This window comes from Pinus tabuliformis, chromosome 6 (genome assembly GCF_031772625.1).
Source record: "Pinus tabuliformis cultivar Carrire ecotype Pingquan chromosome 6, CPIR1, whole genome shotgun sequence".
Lineage (NCBI taxonomy): Eukaryota > Viridiplantae > Streptophyta > Pinopsida > Pinales > Pinaceae > Pinus > Pinus tabuliformis.
Window position 1 is genome coordinate 934,733,906 of NC_142292.1, and position 23,873 is coordinate 934,757,778.

General features: G+C 39.2%; 1 protein-coding gene across 1 annotated transcript; it reads right to left on the minus strand.

Annotated features, from left to right (window-relative positions):
• Positions 1-804: 804 nt before the first annotated feature.
• On the minus strand, positions 805-23,440 carry LOC149261991 (aspartyl protease AED3-like). Its single transcript, XM_089373139.1, has 2 exons — positions 23,272-23,440; positions 805-1,535 (listed from the first exon to the last, which is right to left on the minus strand). The coding sequence occupies exons 1-2, from the start codon at positions 23,438-23,440 to the stop codon at positions 805-807; spliced, it is 900 nt and encodes a 299-aa protein (XP_089229265.1).
• Between the last annotated feature and the right edge of the window lie 433 nt (positions 23,441-23,873).

Consider the following 23,873-nt stretch of genomic DNA (forward strand, 5'->3'; position numbering starts at 1 on the left):
CCAACAGCCACCACACAAGTTTCACCTCCGCCAACATTCTCCTCCTCTTCATTTTAATTCTCTTCCTCTTCAGATTCGCTATCACCCTGGATCCAGAAATGGGAAGCCATGGACGAAACTTGTTCCAAATGTTCACTGAAAACTTCAAACTGAATGAAAGAAACCCCAGAAAACTCTGATATTGATCAAACGCCCCGCGGAAAATAACAGAGAGGTTTTACAAACTGAAACTAGCGCAGCGATTTTTCGAATCTCAGGTCTTCCTACATAATTCTTCAGAAATAGTGCTTGTTTCTAGGCATTACTTGGAATAATGATAACCTTTAGCCTGGAATGTAGACTCATCTGTGTAAGTTGAACAACTCGTCCTCTCACTGCTAAGAAATGATCCCCACAGACAACATTGAGAGCAGTCACGTTGGTGGCTAAGGCACTATTTCAGTCTCCACTAGAAGGTGATAACCAGCAATGCAAACCTCAGATATATGGCACACAAACGATAAACCCATAGGCACAATGAATAGTTTAGAAAATTTGATAACTCCCATGCACAGGAAGAGTAAGATAGATAACCTCAGTCAACAAGTGTGCACGGCCTTCCTCAAGGTCAAAATCGATCTATGGTAAGGATATATGCACAACAACTTACAGGGAAGAGTTTAGCTTCTCGAAACAAAGAGACTTGGTCGATCTGACAAATTCAGCGTCTTTCTCTTGATATAGAAAAGAGCAGTCGGCTTCTTGAACTTCACAATGTGATCTGGCTTGGGAACAAGCTTTTGGTCCTTGACATGCTTCAATGACTCAGTCTGAGTTCGGCTTCTGCATAGGAGGAGCTTCATGGAATTGACTCACAACGTGCTGCACTAGTTGGCTGATAACAATTCCCGTGGCCAAAATAGTCCCTCCTCCAGTTGAAGTGAACTGGAAAGCGCTGGGGGGCACATCGAGGGTGGTGTTCCCCACGGTGATACCCTTAATTCCAACAAAATACCACGCCGTAACTATAGGACTCGACAACAGGGCGGTGAACTTGGAGTTGGAGGGAATCGACACATCCTTGCCCAGGCTCAGTTTCCCTTTAGCCTCGAGATCCAAGAAGCTGGGTAGGCAGTAGGAGAAGCTATTGCTTTTGGCCTGAAAAGGCAGCGAAAGTTCGCCCCTGCCAAAAGCCAGGAGTCCAACAGAAGAATTGCCTTGGTATTGTGAGAAATCGATTCCGCATCCAAATGCGAACTTTGGAAGGGATTGAGAACCCAGCCACAGTGTATCATGACTCACCTTCGCGGTGACAATGCTCCCACCATTGGTTCGAGTTTGCAAGATGCAATCCGTTCCACTACAAGTTACGCCGTCTCCTTCCAGGTTAGTATAGCACAAGCTGCAATCCAGTTTCTTGTACATGGAGGACGCATTTCTGTAATCACACTTTATCCATGACACGTCCTGCGAGGTATCAAAAACCATAGGGATGTTATACTTTGCAGGCCTCCTGAAACCCATATTCACAATAAAACTTGTGCCTGCTGCATTGCCTGATTCAACAGCAATGGAACTTAATTAGCGTTTGTACGTAACCATTACTTGCGGCAATAGAACCATTACTTGCGTGCTCAATCTTGATACTAAACTGTTCGCTTGATTTCTGCTCTCTAACAGCACGTTGATCCCGCAATTATATTCATTTTTATCACCTAGCCAAGATTTTCGCACCTGCAACCAAAATAAACTCTGAATTAATAATATTAAAAATACTTATTAGAGCCTATAAATGTGGATCCAGGGACGATGGATGAGATCTGGATCGTGGATTTTGCATTCCACCACTCCACAAAATCTGTTAACAACTGTTATTTTTTTTACAGCTATCTGAAGGATACGCATGTTGATATCCATGATCATCAACTCGTCTTGGATACGAACTATGACTATAAGACTTGTTGATAGATCATCAACGCAAAGAGATTCATGGCGCATTGAGTGCCTCACACCAAGAATTACCTCCCGTGAGTTATTTGAAGGATATCCATCTTCATATCCTTGATTCCGGGTTCAGCACCATCCCAATGTTTTTAAACACGCCAAGGGCTTTTGCAGCATGCGACCATTGATTATATAGTTCGGTTATATTGTCACTCCTATTCACAAATGTTACTAGATTATCCCATTTGTTCAACTCAGCGTTTCTAGCATGCAGGCGACCTTGTGAAATATAAGCATTTCCTTCTAAAGTCTTAAAGGCGACCGAATCCTGGGAGTTGGCTTCCACTACTTCCATGGAATGAGCATTCAATTGTCTTAGCTTATCCAGATGAGCAGACACAAGTGAATCCACTTTATCTCATCTGCCTTCTTCTTTGAATATTTGACTTCTAATTATTTGTAGTTGTTCAGCGTGCAGAATGTAAGAACGGATCTATGATATATCTGGTTGCAATTCAGGCGGTGCATTCTTATTCAGCAGCTCAATTAGTACCTCCTGAATTATGTATTTCTCGCTTTCCCGCGGCGGACACTTCTGAAGCTCTTGGCTTACTGCCGAAACAACAACACAATCTCTTAACCATATCGATCTTACCTTTGTAAATCCAGTTCCTCTACCAGTGACACCGATCTTTTATATGTTGCAAGGCTCCTCTTTTAAAATCAAAATCCTTTAAAAAAAATAAAATTTTATTCTAACCCTAAAACAATCTAGGATTTTTTATTGATTTAGGATGAATTTATTTTTAGCAAATGGAGACAAGTATATTGCAACCCTCAAAACATTTATAAACATTCTACTTTCTGATCCTTGAGATCGTGCGAAAATGTAGGAGGAGAGCATACTTATTCGAAACATAAAATATCATCCTACCTACTCTATGCTAATTGAAAATTACAAACCATTACGGGTAATTAAATTTCCATTGTAACCATTCACGCAATAGTAGTAAAAATATACTCATTTTCAATTTCCCAATTTTAAAATGAAAATATACAAGGATGATCGAATCTAGTTTTTGTGAGTGTGATTTAAGGAAATAAAAACGAAATTGATCTAACCTCGTATTTGTTTGAAACCATCGAAACCACCTTTCGATAAAGCTTTCATAGGCGTGATTTTCACTCTCATTCAGATCATGCTGCAACTTCTCTTCGTCCTCCTCAGTCTCCTGTTCAAACAATCATTCATCATCAGATATACAGGATTCTTCAAATGTAAATTCATTGTTTTCTTCTGGAGGAGTAGTTAAGTTTTTGGCTGCTGTCAATATTTCTTCTTTGCAAGAAGAGGAGATCCTGACACTTGCTAGGATCTGAGCGAGTTGTTCTAAACTTATACTCATCGTTTTTCCATATATACATATGGATCTTTATTGTGTTTTTTTTTTTTTTTTAGTGAATGGGGGTTTTTTATTTGTGTTCTATTTCTATGTTTTCTATATGAGAATAAACTTAAATGAAAATTCCTAAATGCAATTAACCCTAAATAAAAATGATCCTAAATAAAAATTCTTCCTAAACAATCCTCCTAACTAGCTTACATTTAAGTTTGCTTCCCCGGAAATGGCGCCAAAATGTTGGGCGATTTAGTTGTTTGCTAAATCCCTGTCATTTAATTTATCAATCCGGGGTATCGTAAACTTAGAAGCAAGCCAAAATATATGGGACCTCAGATGAAACAGGTGTAGGAAGTTTATTTAGAATGGAAATGCATATTACAAATCTAAACTATCAGATCTATTTTATGAAAGCATAAAAAATGTTTGATCAATGGAATTATTTTACTTTAGAAGATAGAGAAGAGTCTCTTGTTCAAGAGTCCTGATTGTCCTTCTACAATCTTCCTATAATAACATTACCAAACACCTAAGAAAGCAAGAAAGAAAGCATATAAATGAAAGCAAGTAAATATTGTTTTCAGTTCAATTCTTAGCTCATGGAGAAGAGTCTCCTAACATAGGAGGACTTGATTGCCCTTCTCACATAAAAACTATATACTGAAAGGGAATTAATATTCACATAAATGTAATCTAGGAAAGCATATGAGAAAGTAAATCTTATTTCAATTTAATCTAGCTCATGGAGAAGAGACTCCTAACTTAGGAGTTCTCGGTTGTCCTTCTCACATCAAAACTAGCTACTGAAAGGAGATCAACCTTCACACAACAAAACATGGCCACAACATGAATTCATACTGAAATTATCTACAAGTATTTACAACAAAGAAATAAGATGAACATCATAATTAGAATTAGTATATTCACAACATTACTTTACAACAAAGTGTACTTATCTCAGTATGGGGATCCTTCCATTCCTCAATGAGCACACATGAACAACTATCACACCTTAAGAATCAAACAACACTCATAACTCATGATTTGGAGAAAGTGGTATTATTCATGTTGAATGAACATAAATCTGATGCTAATGAATAACTGATAATTGTTTTCTCTCCCTCCTCCTTTTCCTTTGAAGGATGCTCTTCTTATTTATACATGAATTAGGGATATCTACTCAATAAATGTCGATCCCTCAAATATCTACTAGACCCATACTTGTCTCAACTTATCCATAAATACTAGATACAAATCCCATGACACATCAAAATCTCCATGATCTTTCTCCTTGGAATATGGTCCGCCTCTTGAGTTGAAATTCGAATTTGATTTTGGGAGGCCACATAAGGGTGCCTTGGAAACTTCCAAATGATCTACACATGTCATCAAACTCAAGCCACTTTTAGGTATAAGCAAATACATGTTATTTCTCTAACTTTTAATCATAAATTCACTCTAAATACATGAAATTAATAACTTTGGAAAATGAAAATATAAACTCATATGGTAATGAAAATATAGGGTTATGTAATGATAATATGATGAAATGAGGTGACAAAATGAGGATAAAGGTGAAAATGGAGTGAAAAATGATGTTAATTTGGCAGCCCAACAGCCTTCTCTAACTGAAATTGTGTTGAAATGTTGTTTAGAGAGTTTTGTAGCTGGTGAGCAGCTATGGCTTTACCTGTCAGGGTGGAGTATATCATCTCTCTAGCCTGTTTGTGCAATTCAATCTGGTCTATGGGATGAATATCCCTTGCCAAAAATTCAAAATCCATCTTCTTAAAATCTGATGCTGCCTTGTGCTGCTCAGATGTGGGTTTAACAAAAGTCATCTGCAACTTTCCCTCTTTAATGTCAAATGCTGACATTAGCCTTGTTTGATTGGTGGGAGTCAGCTTTAGGTATTGTGCATATAATTGCGCCTTAAGCCTCTCATTTCTGGGTTTGATTTCCTTGTACCTCTCCTTGATATCTTGATCTTTGCCAGTATGCATTCTAAAGGAAAACACTTCAACACTAAGTTGCCTTTCCAACATCTGAGTTTGTGATGTGGAAGGCTCTTGCATGCCTTCAGATGGAGTGGTAAGCCTACTTCTTTCTGCTCCTATATTTGTGACCTTAGCTGAGTCTTCAGTATATTCCTGCTCAGAGGATGGATTTAGCCTTTTCCTCTTGTTTGATTCCTGCTGCAAATCGGAGGTGGCCATTCCTGAAGTGGAAGCCCCTTATCTGTTTCTTTTTGGGATCTTCTCCTCATTCTGAGGATTCTACATGACTAGAGGGGTACTCATGGTTCTTTCTAGTTCTTCTGGTACCTGCAGAAAAGAGTTTTCATCAAGTTGATTTTCTAAATCAATTATAGCATTCTCTATGTCTACTCTGGTGTTTTCTTGGTCTACTAGGGTACCTTCCACCAATTCTGTTTGATTTGCATATGCTTCTATTTTAGGTATGGGATAGTGAATGAAAGGTCCTAGCTTGACCTTTTGTCTCTTCTTTGTGATGAATTCCAAAGGATCATATCTCCAAACAAAACTTCTTTGGAACTTCATATTCTGTAATATCAAATCTGCGTCTTTGCCAGCCTCCCTAGAGTTACATATGAAGGGGCCTAGTTGGTCTTTTATCTTGAAATAAACCTTCTTCTTGGCATTGACGAAGTTGACTTCATCTGCATGGATGATTTGTTTATAATATTCTAGGGCAAACAACCTCATGGGGAGGTATCTTGGCAACTTATATGGTGCATGCATGCAACCATATATCCTAATTTTTGTATGGTTCTGGTAAAGGTACCAGTCACCCACTTTGGTCTATTTAGACAATTGAAGGAATCTCTTTATTTCTGCACTGATTCTAAGAGTCCAGTCAACATCATCATGACTAGATGTAAAAATAAATCACTGAAATCAAAGTAAGAGTAAGGAGACTGGTATTGGTGGATCATTAGGGTTCAAAAAATGACTGACCTGGGCTGACCTTTGGTGTCTAGCTTTTGAAGGGGGAATGGGAACTTATAAAGTTGCTAATATAAGAACATATGGTATAAAACTGAAGAATACTTGAAAACTATTTCATTGTTCATTCTAAGGAATTGCTCATGTATCCTATCAGCTATAAATTGGGCATAGTCATAAAAGACAGCAGGAGGTTGCCCTGGAGTGTAGATGGATATGAAGGCAAGGATTATTTCATGAATGTACTCACTGGTGGAGTAACCCAAAACACAAGATATCATGGCCACAAAATTCTGGCGCCATGGAGAGAAAATGACTGATACATATGCAGGGGAGTCCTTAGGGATGTGTTTATCTTCTCTGCTGAAGGTTTGGAACAGTTGGGCCAATTTTGTAGTATTGAGCTTGGGGTACTGGTCCAACAGGTCTCCAATTGAGAGGGGAGTTAGGTTAGGCCTTGGTTGGAGCTGCAACATTTCATTAATAGACTCAGCAGTGATGGTGAAAAGTATGGTTTGGTTTGGGGACATGACTGCTCTCTAACTGGGGATGTAATTGGCATGACAATAGTGGACAATCTCTAGGAAAATGTGGACTTGGGGGAACTGGTATTTGGGAAAATTTGACTCCCAAAGGCCAATTTCATCAGCATGGTTGAGATACCTGTCCCTGCTTTGGCAATGTACTTTGAGTAGGAGTTCTAAGGTAGTGGTATCTTTTATCTGAAAATCCTTATCAGCTAAAGGAAGGTGGTCCAGGTCCAAGTGAGGTGTAGAGATGGGCCTTACATCCATTGCAATTGGGGCATCCATACTCAGTTCTTGTGGATTTGAGCGTGGGAGGTGATTCAGATTTTTTTGGGCAATGAAGGTTTTGCAAAATGGTTATTGCTCAAAGTGTTAAAACGGAAGTAATTTTGATGTTTTTTACTTAATTAATAGTGTTACGAGGCTGAATTTACTTGAAATTTGACAATGGAGTTGGTTTTCCACGGTTAAATACCTTGAATTGGAAGAAATTGACTCTAAATGGTGGTTGATGGAGGCTGCAGAGGTCTGTATGGTTCTGGTACGGACTGGTGAACAAGCTGGGTTGTCTACAACATCTGTAGAGTAATGGCGGAGGTCTATGATCGAATTAGCTGGTTGCATGGTGTTATGCTCCTATACCAATAGGTGTCATATTTCATGATTGACTTGATTAGCTCTGCAATATGTTCATACCTTTTCTTTTTCTTTTTTATATAAAGTTTTCCATATTTTGAAAAAATCAAAAAATTAAAAAATGAAAAGATGGTATACCCTAAAAGAAAAATCAAAGGGTGAAAAGATAAGTGGTCAAAAAGAAAAAATGAAAGAAATGATGAATGGCCAAATAGCTTAATCTTGGCTAGATCATGTTTGAATTTCCTGTTTTAGAGATAGATAATAGAAATCTATCCAAACTATTTAAACTTGGCAGATAAGTAGATAGGTAGATAAGCAAAGGAGCTCAACTGCTAAATCTGAGCCCTTGGAAGAAATAAGTGCAAATTTAGATAGGTTTATCATGTAAAGAAAAGAAAAATTGAAAAAGGGTTTGCTAGTCCAAGTGCACCCAAAGAAAAAGAAGAAAAAATGTTAGGTACAATAGGCTGGGTAGGCAGTTTTGATGTTGTTGGATGTGACTTATGATGTATTATGTGAATATGTCAATTCTCATTCCCATCACAAGTACAAGGTAGAAAGTTTTGATGCAGTTCAAACTAAGCATGGCTAACTCCCCTCCATCCTTTCCCTAAATCACTCACTAATCTCCCCCAGGGTGTTGAGATCTGCTCAATATCCCCAAATCACTCCATCTCATTTCATAAAACCCTAAGTAAAACCCTTTTGCTTAGGACATTGTACAAAATCACATATAAACTCTTTCTTTCCTAAGCCTAAGTTATTAAACTTTATTAACATAGCACTTGTGTTCATATCATTTCTCATATTGACTATTAATTTTATTATATAAATCCCTATCCTTAATACCCTTCCCCGTAAGTATGTGTATATAACAAAGACCCTTATATTTTAATGTACCCGCCCCGGTTTGTTATAACCATAAAACTGCTAAAATCACTGTTCAAATATGGATTAGCAGGTTTATTCAGAACCTATTAAGAACCTTAGCCCACCGCGCACAAACCATGGGATTAATTAACCCCACGTTAATTAACGAACCATCGCCCCCGAACCAATAAACACATCCCTCATATGTTTAATTAATGTTTATTATATATCGGGCCCTGCTTCGTAATCTGCCGCCATCTCCGATGCCCGTCAACCGTCAGATCTGGGCCTGCTCATCCAACAGTCCATGCTTATATCGTGCCCCCCCTTCCATCCGACCTTTAACGCCCGGGGGAGTGGCAGTATTGCGCCCGTACCGTGGACGCGTGGCACATTCCCGCCGTGCTCGCTGCCTCTCCGCCCCAAACCACTCTGGCCCATAAGTGGTGCGGGCCAAAACCGCTTACCGCCCTCCCGCTGGCCCTCAGCTGACGTCACAACCATGTCATCTCTCCACGTCACCATCCCATACCCTTTGCTACGCGACAAAATGTCCCGTCATGCTGACGTCAGCCAGGCAATAAATGCCAAAAAAACCCCACCAAACCAAAATTTCACTAAAAACACATGAAAAGGTCATTTTCGTCATTTTTCTCTGTGAGAAGTCTTCCATGCAAATTATGTTTGGTTGATTGTGTGAGCGTACAGTCCACCACCCTGCCAGAGAAACCACAGCGATGCGCTCTGCCATCAATCATTTCAACCTGCAATTGCACAATTCATCTCCTTAAGCGAGGTATTTATCCATTCGATCAGTTACCCTGTAATTTCGATTTTCCTCTGGGAATTATACCTAAAAGAGACAAATTCAAGTTGAAAATAGTCCACAGTTGCCATACAAAGACACCCAAAACTGCTGTTTTGCCCATTTTCCTACAGAAACACGACCTCCAGTTTGAAAACACAAGAACCAAGCATGGAAGCTCTCATAGCCCTAAACGTGGTGGCTCTCAATGCACCTCATAAAGACTTGGATTGCTTACCCTTGGCTAACAGAGATTTTCAAATTAAAGAGTTATCTGGTGATATGAACCATATCCAAGCATTTTTCCGAATTAGGAATAGTCATCTGAGCAACTCTAATATCTATGGAATATGGGAATTTAATCTTCCCAGGTATTACCTTCCCTCAGTCAATGTGCTCCCAGATATTATTCACCGATGCTGTGCCAACTATGACCCTGTCAGTAAAGCAGTTATGACTCCATCCCAAACTGTTCTCTTTTACATAACTATTGAATCTATCAATGAGATGTTACACTTCCATCCCACTCAGCCCCTTGCTCCTCTTTCCATGGGATTTTTTCTTGAGCAAGGCTCTCAATTGCCCAATTCAGAAATAACCCAAATTGCTCAACTATTCATGAAACCAGATTGCCAGCCCCAAGGCCCACCTCCCTATGTGCATTCCTGGTTCACTAAAATAGGCAAGCTTATTCTTGACATGATATCCTTTATCTTGGGATTCAAAACCAGTGAATTTGTTGATGAGACAATCTTAGTTATGTTGTCAATGTTTACTCCAGGACAACCCCCTGCTGTCAAATATGATTATGCCTCTTTCATTGCCAATAAAATCAATGAGAAATTCATAACGCTGGACAGAGAAGGAGTCTTCAAGTACACCTCATTCATATACCACCTTCTGCTATATTATCAGCCAGACAACTTTTCATTTCCCATCAGGAAATTGGATTCCAAAGGAGAGAGGAGGTCTGTGATCTTTTGGACCTCGGTCTTCCACAATGTTTGTGAATCCCCTTATACCTACTGTGAATTCATTGACTTGTTTGTACATCCAACCTCCACCCTGTTGATAGGAGCTCCTCCTCCTAGAATTTCTGGTGATATGAGGAAAATTTTACAGTTGTCCAAACAGTACAGGATAGGTGACTGGTACCTCTACCAGAATCACACTAAAATCAGAATATATGGCTATGAACTGTGCCCTTTCAAGTTGCCCAAATATGTGCCCATGAGACTATTTGCACTGGAGTATTTCATGCAGCTTATCAATGCAGATTTAACCCACTTTTGCAATGTAAAGAAAAAGGCTCAGCTGAGAATAAAAAACTAGTTAGGCTCTTTTATCATCCATAAGAGGGAGGCATGGGAATATGCTGATAAGATATTAGGGGAAGACCTTAAATTGAAGAAAAGTTTCTGGTGGGTGCCATATGACCCAAATAGCTTTATAAGTGACAAAAAAGTAAGGAACAGGCTATCGGCTTATATACATCATAGGATCCCTGAAATTGAACAGTTTTCTAAACAGGATGAGTGGGTAGAGGGTACATTAATAGAAGAAATTATTGAACAAGAAAAGATGGAAAAAGATATGAAACATCTTGAAAAGACCCTTGACCTAGACTCTTTTGGACAGGTATCTTTCAAACTGCCTCAGCAAACTGGAGTGGGTACATCCTCTGCTGGAACTTCATAGCAGCCTGTACAAGAAACCAGCACACCAGTTATAGGGTCTTCTAAGGGCAAGGAATTGGCAGACATGGAGCAGCAAGTAATGACTGATCAGCAGGGGCAAATTCCTCTAGTCCAAACCAAAGCAGCAGAGATCCCTGCATTACAGACTCCTCTAAATGAGGAAAGAGGCAAGAAAAGAGACAGGGAAGAAGCCACACCTATCAGTGGGCCTGCAGAACAACCAGGGGAAAAGAGGCAAAGACTCAGTCCTCTGTCAGAAGAGGAAGTCTTTAAAGAAACAACAGAAAGTCTAAGAGGTGAGAGGGTAACCAGCCAGCAAACTTCCCCATTGATAGAGACATCAACTAGATCACATAGGCAGGAACTAGAAAGGCAACATAGTGTGGAAGTTTCATCCACTAGGCCACCAAGTAAGCAAGCCTCTGACATCAAAAGGACGTTCACATAGATAAAGGATAGAAACGATCCACTAAGGCTTCAGATTTATAACCAGTATCTTAAGATGGCCCCCACAAACAAGCAAAGGTTGATGTCTGCCTATGACATGAAGGAGGGAAAAATGATCATGAGTTATTTCAAGCCTAAGGTCCAGCAACCACAATCAGCAGCTAAGTACATCAAGACAAATCTGGAGGTCTTGGCCAAGGATATTCATCCAATGGACCAGATTGAGCTGCAAAAATAGACTGGAGAGATGGTATACTACACACTAGCTGATAAAGCTATGTTAGCTCATAAATTGCAAAACTCCTTGAATAATACCTCTGCTCAGTTAGATTTGGAGAAAGCTTCTTCTCTAGCAAAGGACAATAGGATCAAATCCTTGGAAGAAATTATCATTGAACTGGGACATGATCCCAAATATGCCAAAGGCATAAAGGAACTAATGAAGAAAAAAGAAGAGGACATTGTTGCCCTCAGAAAACAACTAAAACTGCCTCCTCCTATGCATCCACAGACTACAGAAGTTGTACAACAGAAATCTGAAGAGGACATGATGGACCTACTCATGAAACTGAATGAAAGATTGAGTGAGACAGAGCAGGCATTGGAGAAAGCTCTACAAGAAAAGCAGGGAGAGTCGACCTCCCAACCACCTGAAGTAGCCCCAACAGTTACTACTGCCCCCTCCACACTTATAATAGCATTGCCTCCCACTGTCCCGACATCAACAGCAGAGATCATCACAGGTACCTCAGCAACAACAATAGCAACAGCACCAGGCAGCAGTACTACTATGAGTACAGAATAGCTGATAAAAGCCATGGAAGAATTAAAGCTGCAAGTATCAGAATTGAAACTAGTCAAAGAGCAATTGGCAAAGGTGGAAAGAAATTATGATAAATCCAAAATGAATGTGGCAGAGAAAACAAGGGAGGTCAAAACATTGGAGAACAAGGTGAGAGCATTAGAAAAGGATCTCTCTCTGGATAAACCTCTAGCAGAAATCAGAGGAATTTTGTGGACCAACATCAATCAATCCCTTAGTGATGTGTGGAGGTCTATCCAAATCATTTATGAGTAGATTGACTTAATAAGAGTGGCCCAAATGGAGATTCAAAAAACAAGAGCTTTATTGGGATAGATGCCTAAACAAGCTAACCGGCTGATACATTTTTTGAACACCAAGACCAGCAAAGAACTGGAAGCACTAGAAATCAGAAATAGAATAGGCACCATTCTAGAAATCAAGAGAGTTCTAACCATAAGAACTGCCAGGACATGCAGGTAGAGATTAATTCTTTCACAAAAAAGTTTACAGTCTTGCATAAAAAAGGTTTTCCAAGTCCTTTGGGAAGTAATGATCGTCTGATGAAACACAAAGACTATGTACTTAAATTGAATACATATGTTGTTGATCAAGTTAATACATCATCGAGTACTTTAGGAGAGAAGGTACTTCCATCTGGCCAAGCCCTCTACGACAGCCTGGAAAATTTGTTCTACATTGAGCACGAGGTGAAGCATCTATTCACCATCCCACCTAATTTCTTCAAGTACACAAAGATTGATGAAACTTTGAGGAAGCTTCAGAGACATAAATTACCAGGACCGGAGTGGTGGCAAAGTAAGTTAGAAATTATATAAACTTATCTTTGGTATCTTTCGTCAATTGAAAATTTTGAACCATCTACTATAATGCGGAGAACAGAAATGAATTAGAGTCATGCGGGTCAAAGCGCATCACATCAGAGTTGAAGAACATCTAACGCAGGACGGAGCAACCAGCACAGAGTATCAATGGAAGACGGTCGTAGACCAACTCGCAGCACCTACCTCTGATACATCTCATAAAGATGGAACACCCAGCACAGCATCAATTTATTGTTCCCCTGTTTTCGAGACTGTCTGTCTCTATCTTTGTAAAAACGCATTAATCATCACCAGATATTATTTCTATCAGATATTTTGTAAGATATTTTTACATTTTTGTATAAATACCCCCCCAGACGAAGTATTTGGGGTTGGTTGGTGGATGTTCATAGTTTTGACTGTAATACTTAAATTCTGGAATAAAGGGTTGTTGGAACCAGTTTTGTCTGGCTTACTGAATGAGGAATTGACACTAAGGACCATGTTACAAAATTCTTGAATCATCTTATGGATCAATAAGTCCCTTCTAACTTGTGTTTTACAGTTTCTATGTTTATTATTTCATCTATGTTTCATGATCTCAATAATGAAGAAAAGGAATAACTCATAATTTGCTTGACTGCACTCTGTCTTCAATCTTTGTTATTTTCTATGTTTTATTCGAAATTAGAATAAACAGTGAATTCTTAATTGCTCCTGTTTCCCTTGATTCTTTCATCTTGAATATTTGCTAAGGAATTCTTAATTGCTCATTAACAAGTAATCTTCCATTTTCCCTCTGTCAAATATGATGAAGGATTCTTAATTGCCCTTCACCCAATTGACTCCATTCCATCTGATTCCAGCCTATAAATTGTTCCATATTTGAGTATCTTGCTCTGTGATACCTCCTCTGATAAGGAACCTAATCCAGGAAGCTATCCTTCTTTGAATCCATCATGCCCAATGGAGTGAAACTTTTCAGCTTTACCTCACTGTTCTATTGAATCTCCATCCCTCCAACCAAACTCCAAACAAAACCCTTGCACTTCATAGTTAGCCTATTATACCTTAAAAAAAAGCTAAATCATAAAGAGAAAGCCCTCTGTGGATGTAGATTGGCTAGAATCTGTATCTAAAAGATTGGTTTGTGGTTACCTCGGTCATATTCCCTTTCTTACAGCTTTTGGGAACAACCTAAGTGATAACATCATTGGCGACTCCATTGGGGACCTGAATAATTGCTTGTTAGTGTTGTTTATTTCATAAGCTACAGATAGAGCCTGAAGTTGGCCAGGTAGCCTTTGAAACTGATTTTTTTATGCAATTGCAGAAATAAATGAATGCTACTTCAGTCTATCTCCAGTCTAGTTTATGTATTGGACAATTGTCTCAAATACTTGATCAGTCCCTTGTTTCAGCATATCTTTAGGAAAATTCATAATTTCCTCATCTAAAAAATTCCTAAACTATTTCAAGAAAAACCAAAAACATACTCAGAAATTGGCTCCAAAGAAGAAGATCCGTTACACTAGATCAAATCTTGATCCAAACCCCCCACCTATCTTTGAAAATCCTAATCTCATTCCTAAAATCCTTAGAAGCCAAGAGAGCAAAGAACATTCTGCTAATTCACCCCTTGACACACATCAGCAGAACCCTATCCAATCTGAGCTTACTTTTGGAAAAACACCAACCCTTTCTGCCATTGTTGCAGCTTCTTCAAGCTCACCATCAGTACTTCAAACCCTTCTTTCCACTCCTCCATCCACAACTTACATTTCCACTGTTATCCCTGCTCTTCCAGCTGTTACACTTATCTCTGCAAACATGGCAAACCGTTATGCTCCCCTGCAACTACCTGCAAATCCAGGGGCTATGCCTCAAGATTATCAAAGCAAAATCACCTATTTTGATGGTACTGGCACTTACACAGCTCAACAACATACCAAGAAAATGATAGATTATTTTGAAAACTATGAGATTGATGATGATGATGTCAGAATGAAAGTCTTTGTTCAAAGTTTAACTGGAGATGTTAGAACATGGTTTAGAGCCCTCCCTGCAAACACTATCAATGACCCAGAAGCTCTTTATCAGACCTTCTTGAACAGATGGGAAAAGAAGAAGAATCCCCTACACATTTTATTAGAATACGAAAACTTGAAGAGAGGTCCACAAGAAACGGTTCAAGATTACTGTACCAGATTTAATAATGTATACAATGCTATCCCTTAGAATCTCAGACCTCCTCCAGATTAAGCCTTGATCAAATTCCCTTATGCATTTGAACTCAACCATTAGTTTACAGCTGAGATTAGGCACAGGCCAACCATACCTGACAATGTAAAAAACTGGCAAGTGTTTGACAGTGACACTCATATTAACAATTTCTTGACCCTAAAGGAAGAATTTTGTAACACTAATATGGACACAGACACCATTGGAGAGGTTGACCAATTAAACAAAATTGAAACAGACATTGCAGCAGAAACTGCAACACGAATACTTCACCCAATGAAATTTACCAAGGAGAAGTTGCAAGAGCTTAAAGAAATAGACATTGATGAGGCTATTGAGGGGGAACCTGAAGTTATTGATTTAAAAGACAACTCTTTTCCCACAGGATTAACTCCTTTGGAAGATTTCATTGATTCTAATGATATCCCAAAGAAACCCAAAATGCAGCCTCTAAACTCAGACACAGAAGACAATAACATAGGAACTGAATAAAATGCTAAAATGATAAAATTATCCAAAACTTTGCCTCCTGACCAAAACCTTAAATATGTTGATCCGTTCAAGGAATTCCAGGATGTTTTTGCCTGGATCTATGAAGATCTCAAATCTTACGATACTTCTGTTATTCAACATACAATACCCCTCAAAGAAAATCAGAAACCTTTCAAGCAAAAACTCAGAAGGGTCAACCCTGTACTACTCCGTTTAATTGAAAAAGAAGTCAAAAGAATGTATGAAGCTGGGATAATTGCCCCTATCAGATTTTTAGAGTGAGTGTCCAATTTAGTGCCCACTACGAAGAAAACAGGAGAAATCAAAGTGTGTGTAGATTTAAGGAATGTAAATAATGTTTCCTTGAAAGACCACTACCCCTTACCTAAGATGGACCACATTTTACAAAGGGTAGTAGGTGCCTCTAGAAATTCACTGCTGGATAGGTTTTTAGGCTTCAACCAGATTCTAGTTCATGCTGATGATCAGGAAAAGACTGCTTTTACAACCCCATGGGGAACTTTCAAATATGTGAAAATGCCATTTGGACTCAAGAATGCGGGGGCAACCTTCCAACATGCAATGGACATAGCTTTTGCTAAAGAAATTCATGATTTTCTAGTCATATACTTAGATGATCTCACTGTGTTTTCCAAACAGATCAGCAACATCTAGATCATCTGAGACAAGTGTTTTTAACATGCAGAAAGTATGGTATATTGCCAAATCCTAAGAAATCCTTGTTTGATCTAGAGGAGGGCAAACTGTTAGGTCACATAATCTCTAAAGATGGCATCAAAATTGATCCTGACAAAATAGAAGCCATTTTGCAAATACCCCACCCTAGAAATGTCAAAAAATTTCAAGCTTTCCTAGAGAAAATTAACTTTTTAAGAAGATTCATACCCAATCTAGCTGAGATAATTGGATTGTTGAATAATATGCTAAAAAAAGATTCCAAGGTTAAATGGACATTAGAAGCTAAACAAGCCTTTGAAGAAGTTAAAATAGCCTTGACCAAAACACCAGTCCTTACAAGCGCAAAATTTGACAGAGACTTCATAATCTTCTCGTTTGCATCAGAACACACTATTGCTATGGTTTTACTACAGAAAAATGATCAAGGATGTGAAAAACCCATAGCCTTTTTTAGTAAATTGCTCAGGGATGCACCTCTAAAATATCCAATCATGGAAAAGCAGGCTTATGCACTTGTGAAAGCCATCAAAGATTTCAGAGTCCACATACTATACTCTCATATAATAGCTTATGTGCCAAGCACTATTGTCAAATATATCCTAACCCAAGAGGGGATTGAAGGCAAGAGAGGTAAATGGATTGCTACTATATTAGAGTATGATATTGAAATAAAACCTACAAAGCTTACAAAAGGACAGGGATTGGCTAAACTCATGACTGAAACTAATTGCCAAGCCCTGGAAATCAATGAACTGGATAATGAACAGGAGATGGCGACTCCACAACTCGGCCAGGCCTTCTCAGAATCACCTTGGTACACTGATATATCTTATGTGTTATTAAACTTGCAAACTCCTCCAGGGTTATCCAGAACAAAGAAAAGGTTTTTGAAAATGAAGCTTCTAAGTTTTGTATTTTAGATGGTGTTCTTTTTTGGAAAAATCATGAAGGTGTTCTATTAAATTGTCTAATAAAAGATGAAGCTGACAAGGTACTCAAAGAATTTCATGCAGGGGACTGTGGTGGACATTTGTACTGGAAATCCACTGCTGACAAAATTCTAAGGGCTAGATTTTATTGGCCCACCTTGTTTGCTGATGTCAAAAAGTTTGTCACTGCTTGCTACAAATGTCAAATTTTCAAAGGCAAGAGGAAACTTTTGCCTCTGCCCCTTAGACCAATTTCCACTGAAAGACCATTCCAACAATAGGGTTTAGATTTTAGTGGGGAAATCCACCCTCCCTCTTTCGGCCAACATAAATGGATCCTCACTGCCACAAATTACCTCACTAAATGGATAGAAGCCATCCCTTGTAGACAGGCCAATGATTCAGTGATCATTCAATTCTTAGAAACCATCTTGTCTAGATTTGGCTATCCTGAAAAAATCATAACTGACAATGACGTTGCTTTCAAATCCAAGAGAATGATCAATTTCTATCATAATTACCACATCACCTTAGGCCACTCCAAAGCTTATTACCTGCAAGGTAATGGTCTAGCTGGGTCCTCGAATAAAATCCTGATCAATATTATTAAGAAAGTATTGGAAGAAAACAAGAAAAACTGGCATAAGAAGCTTATCAATGCACTATGGGCAGACAGATTAACTACCAGGAGATTCATTGGAACTAGTCCCTATGAGTTAGTAAATGGTATGGAGGCTATATTTCCTTCATCTTTAGGAATTCCTGTAATAAAATTACTGCACGAAGCTCAGGTACAGACCAATGACATTCAAAGAAGAATAAATCAGACTATACATTTGCAGCAAACTAGGGAAGAGGTGTACCAAAGATCCCAAGTGTTACAAGAAAAACTCAAGAAGATATTTGATAAGAGGACTAAGGTAGAAGATTTTTACATAGGAGACAAAGTTCTAAAATGGGATTCCAGAAGAGAAGATAAAGGAAAACATGGGAATTTTGACTTCCTGTGGATGGGATCTTTTATTATCCAGGCTTCACAAGGCAATAATACTTACTTTCTGAAAAGCCTGGATGATACAGAAATAGAAGATGGACCAGTGAATGGCCGAATGCTGAAACACTATTTTGATCCAGTTTGTCGATATATCCTGACTCTAACTTGTACATAGCAAAGTTCAGTTTCTGTAGCTTTTTACAGCAATAAGAATAGGAAGGAATGGGCAGAAAGTTTTGAGAAATAGTGAAGGAATTTCACTATTTTTGTTTTCAGCTCAAGAGAAATGTATATATTTTACATAATCCTTTTGAACAGTTTTTCTACTTATAGCAAAGGAAGATTTCAAAGTGCAGCAAGAATTGTACATAAGGCCATCTAACCTACTGTTCTTGACTTTTCACCAGGAAAAGCCATCCCCAAGTGGAGCCAGTGTTATGCTCCTATATCAATAGGTGTCAGATTTCATGATTGACTTGATTAGCTCTGCAATATGTTCATACCTTTTTTTTTATATATAAAGGTTTCCATATTTTGAAAAACTCAAAAAATTAAAAAATGAAAAGAGGGTATACCCTAAAAGAAAAATCAAAGGGTGAAAAGATAAGTGGTCAAAAAGAAAAAATGAAAGAAATGAACCCCAAATAAAAGGACCAAGAAAGTGTGCAAGTCCAAATGCCACTACTACTTCACTTTTTGTAAATAAAGTATCATGTGCAGTTTGTTGAACTTTATGCTGCAATTGATGAATGGCCAAATAGCTTAATCTTGGCCAGTTCATGTTTGAATTTCCTGTTTTAGAAATAGAGAATAGAAATCTGTCCAAACTGTTTAAACTTGGCAGATAAGTAGATAGGTAGAGAAGCAAAGGAGCTCAACTGCTAAATCTGAGCCCTTGGAAGAAATAAGTGCAGATTTAGATAGGTTTATCATGTAAAGAAAAGAAAAATTGAAAAAGGGTTTGCTAGTCCAAGTGCACCCAAAGAAAAAGAAGAAAAAATGTTAGGTACAGTAGGCTGGGTAGGCAGTTTTGATGTTCCTGGACGTGACTTATGATGTATTGTGTGAATATGTCAATTCTCACTCCTATCACAAGTACAAGGCAGATAGTTTTGATGTAGTTCTAACAAAGCATGGCTAACTCCCCTCCATCCTTTCCCTAAATCACTCACTAATCTCCCCTAGGGTGTTGAGATCTGCTCAATATCCCCAAATCACTCCATCTCATTTCATAAAACCCTAATTAAAACCATTTTGCTTAGGACATTGTACAAAATCACATATAAACTCTTTCTTTCCTAAGCCTAAGTTATTAAACTTTATTAACTTAGCGCTTGTGTTCATATCATTTCTCATATTGACTATTAATTTTATTATATAAATCCCTATCCTTAATAGCCTTCCCCGTAAGTATGTGTATATAACAAAGACCCTTATATTTTAATATCACCGACCCGATTTATTATAACCATAAAACTGTTGAAATCATTGTTCAAATATGGATTAGCAGGTTTATTCGGAACTTGTTAAGAACCTTAGCCCACCGCACACAAACCATGGGATTAAGTAACCCCATGTTAATTAGCGAACCATCACCCCCGAACCAATAAACACATCCCTCATATGTTTAATTAATGTTTATTATATATCGGGCCCCGCTTCGTAATCCGCCGCCATCTCCGATGACCGTCAACTGTCAGATCCAAGCCTGCTCATACAATGGTCCACGCTTATATCACGCCCCCCCTTCCATCCGACCTTTAACGCCCGGGGGAGTGGCGGTAGTGCGCCCGTACCTTGGGTGCATGGCACATTCCTGCCATGCTTGCTGCCTCTCTGCCCCAAACCACTCTGGCCCATAAGCGGTGCGGGCCAAAACTGCTTACCACCCTCTCGCTAGCCCTCAGTTGACGTCACGACCACGTCATCTCTCCACGTCACCATCCTGTACCCTCCGCTACGCGACAAAATGTCCCGTCATGCTTATGTCAGCTAGGCGATAAATGAAAAAAACCCCACCAAACCAAAATTTCACTAAAAACACAAGAAATGGTCATTTTCGTCATTTTTCTCTGTGAGCAGTCTTCCATGCAAATTACATCCGGTTGATTGCGTGAGCGTACAGTCTGCCACCCTGCCAGAGAAACCACAGCGACGCGCTCTGCCATCAGTCATTTCAACTTGCAATTGCACAATTCGTCTCCTTAAGCCAGGTATTTATCCATTCGACTAGTTACCCTGTAATTTCAATTTTCCTCTGGGAATTCTACCTAAAAGAGCCAAATTCAAGCTGAAAACAGTCCACAGTTGCCATACAAAGACACCCAAAACTGTTGTTTTGCCCATTTTCCTACAGAAGCCCGACCTCCAGTTTGAAAACACAAGAACCAAGCATGGAAGCTCTCGTAGCCCTGAACGTGGCGCCCCTCAATGCGCCTCATAAAGACCTGGATTGGTTACCCTTGGCTGACAGAGATTTTCAAATAAAAGAGTTATCTGGTGATATGAACCATCTCCAGGCATTTTTCCGAATTAGGAATAGTCATCTGAGCAACTCTGATATCTATGGAATATGGGAATCTAATCTTCCCAGGTATTACCTTCCCTCAGTCAATGTGTTCCCAGATATTATTCACCAATGCTGTGCCAACTATGACCCTGTCAGTAAAGCAGTTATGACCCCATCCCAAACTATTCTCTTTTACATAACTGTTGAATCTATCAATGAGATGTTACACTTCCATCCCACTCAGCCCCTTGCTCCTCTTTCCATGGGATTTTTGCTTGAGCAAGGCTCTCAATTGCCCAATTCAGAAATAACCCAGATTGCTCAATTATTCATGAAACCAGATTGCCAGCCCCAAGGCCCACCTCCCTATGTGCATTCCTGGTTCACTAAAACAGGCAAGCTTATTCTTGACATGATATCCTTTATCTTGGGATTCAAAACCAGTGAATTTTTTGATGAGACCATCTTAGTTATGTTGTCAATGTTTACTCCAGGACAGCCCCCTGCTGTCAAATATGATTATGCCTCTTTCATTGCCAATAAAATCAATGAGCAATTCATAAATCTGGATAAAGAAGGAGTCTTCAAGTACACCTCATTCATATACCACCTTCTGCTATATTATCAGCCAGACAACTTTTCATTTCCCATCAGGAAATTGGATTCCAAAGGAGAGAGGAGGTCTGTGATCTTTTGGACCTCGGTCTTCCACAATGTTTGTGAATCCCCTTATACCTACTGTGAATTCATTGACTTGTTCGTACATCCAACCTCCACCCTATTGATAGAAGCTCCTCCTCCTAGAATTTCTGGTGATATGACGAAAATTTTACAGCTGTCCAAACAATACATGATAGGTGACTGGTACCTCTACCAAAATCACACTGAAATCAGAATATATGGCTGTGAATTGTGCCCTTTCAAGCTGCCCAAATATGTGCCCATGAGACTATTTGCACTGGAGTATTTCAGGCAGCTTATCAATGCAGATTTAACCCACTTTTGCAATGTAAAGAAAAAGGCTCAGCTGAGAATAAAAAACCAGTTAGGCCCTTTTATCATCCATAGGAGGGAGGCATGGGAAGATGCTGATAAGATATTAGGGGAAGACCTTAAATTGAAGAAAAGTTTCTGGTGGGTGCCATATGACCCAAATAGCTTTATAAGTGACATAAAAGAAAGAAACGGGCTATCGGCTTATATACATCATAGGATCCCTGAAATTGAACAGTTTTCTAATCAAGATGAGTGGGTAGAGGGTACATTAATAGAAGAAATTACTGAACAAGAAAAGATGGAAAAAGCCATGATAGATCTTGAAAAGACCCTTGACCTAGACACTTTTGGACAGGTATCTTTCAAACTGCCTCAGCAAACCATAGTGGGAAAATCCTCTGCTGGAACTTCACAGTAGCTTGTACAAGAAACCAGCACACCAGTTACAGGGACTTCTAAGGGCAAGGAAGTGGCATACACAGAGCAGCATGCAATGACTGATCAGCAGGGGAAAATTCCTCCAGTCCAAACCAAAGCAGCAGAGATTCCTGCATTACAGACTCCTCTAAATGAGGAAAGAGGCAAGAAAAGAGATAGGAAAGAAGCCACACCTATCAGTGGGCCTGCAGAACAACTAGGGGAAAAGAGGCAAAGACTTAGTCCTTTGTCAAAAGAGGAAATCTTTGAAGAAACAACGGAAATTCTAAGAGGTGAGAGGGTAACCAGCGAGCAGACTTCCCTAGTGATAGACACATCAACTAGCTCACATAGGCAGGAGCTAGAAAGGCAGCATAGTGTGGAAGTTTCATCCACTAGGCCACCAAGTAAGTAGGCCTCTGACATCAAAAGGACGTTCACAGAGATAAAGGCTAGAAACGATCCACTAAGGCTTCAGATTTATAACCAGTATCTTAAGATGCCCCCCACAAACCAGCAAAGGTTGATGTCTGCCTATGACATTAAGGAGGGCAAAATGATCATGAGTTATTTCAAGCCCAAGGTGCAGCAACCACAATCAGCAGTTGAGTACATCAGGACAAATCTGGAGGTCTTGGCCAAGGATATTCATCCGATGGACCAGATTGAGATGCATAAACAAACTGGAGAGATGGTATACTCCACACTAGCTGATAAAGCTATGTTAGCTCATAAATTGCAAAACCCCTTGAATAATACCTCTACTCAGTTAGATTTGGAGAAAGCTTCTTCTCTAGCAAAGGACAATAGGATCAAATCCTTGGAAGAAATTATCATTGAACTGGGACATGACCCCAAAGATGCCAAAGGCATAAAGGCACTAATGAAGAAGAAAGAAGAGGACATTGATGCCCTCAGAAAACAGCTGAAACTGCCTTCTTCTATGCATCCACGGACTGCATAATTTGTACAACAAAAATCTGAAGAGGACATGATGGACCTGCTCATGAAACTAAATGAAAGATTGAGTGAAACAGAGTAGGCATTGGAGAAAGCTCTACAAGAAAAGTAGGGAGATTCGATCTCCTAGCCACCTGAAGTAGCCCCAACAGTTACTACTGCCCCCTCCACACTTATAACAGCATTGCCTCCCACTGTCCCAACATCAACAGCAGAGATCATCACAGGTACCTCACCAACAGCAACAGCAACAGCACCAGGCAACAGTACTACTATGAGTATAGAACAACTGATAAAAGCCATGGAAGAATTAAAGCTGCAAGTATCAGAATTGAAACTAGTCAAAGAGAAATTGGCACAGGTGGAAAGAAATTATGATAAATCCAAAATTAATGTGGTAGAGAAAACAATGGAAGTCAAAACATTAGAGAACAAGGTGAGAGCATTAGAAAAGGATCTCTCTTTGGATAAACCTCTTGCAAAAATCAGAGGAATTTTGTGGACCAACATCAATCAATCCTTTAGTGATGTGTGGAGGTCTATCCAATTCATTTATGAGCATATTGACTTAATAAGAGTGGCCCAAATGGAGATTCAAAAAACAAGAGCTTTATTGGGACAGATTCCGGAACAAGCTAACTAGCTAATACATTTTTTGAATACCAAGACCAGCGAAGAACTGGAAGCTCTAGAAATCAGAGACAGAACAGGCACCATTCTAGACATCAAGAGAGTT

What these genes read in the sequence shown, in the direction of transcription:
- LOC149261991 (XM_089373139.1), bottom strand. Translation starts at nt 23,440, where the DNA reads ATGGCTTTTATCAGTTGTTCTATACTCATAGTAGTACTGTTGCCTGGT. An exon ending in AACTGTTGGGGCTACTTCAG is followed by an intron (nt 1,536 to 23,271) that starts GTGGCTAGGAGA and finishes CTGTTGAATCAG; the next exon opens with GCAATGCAGCAGGCACAAGT.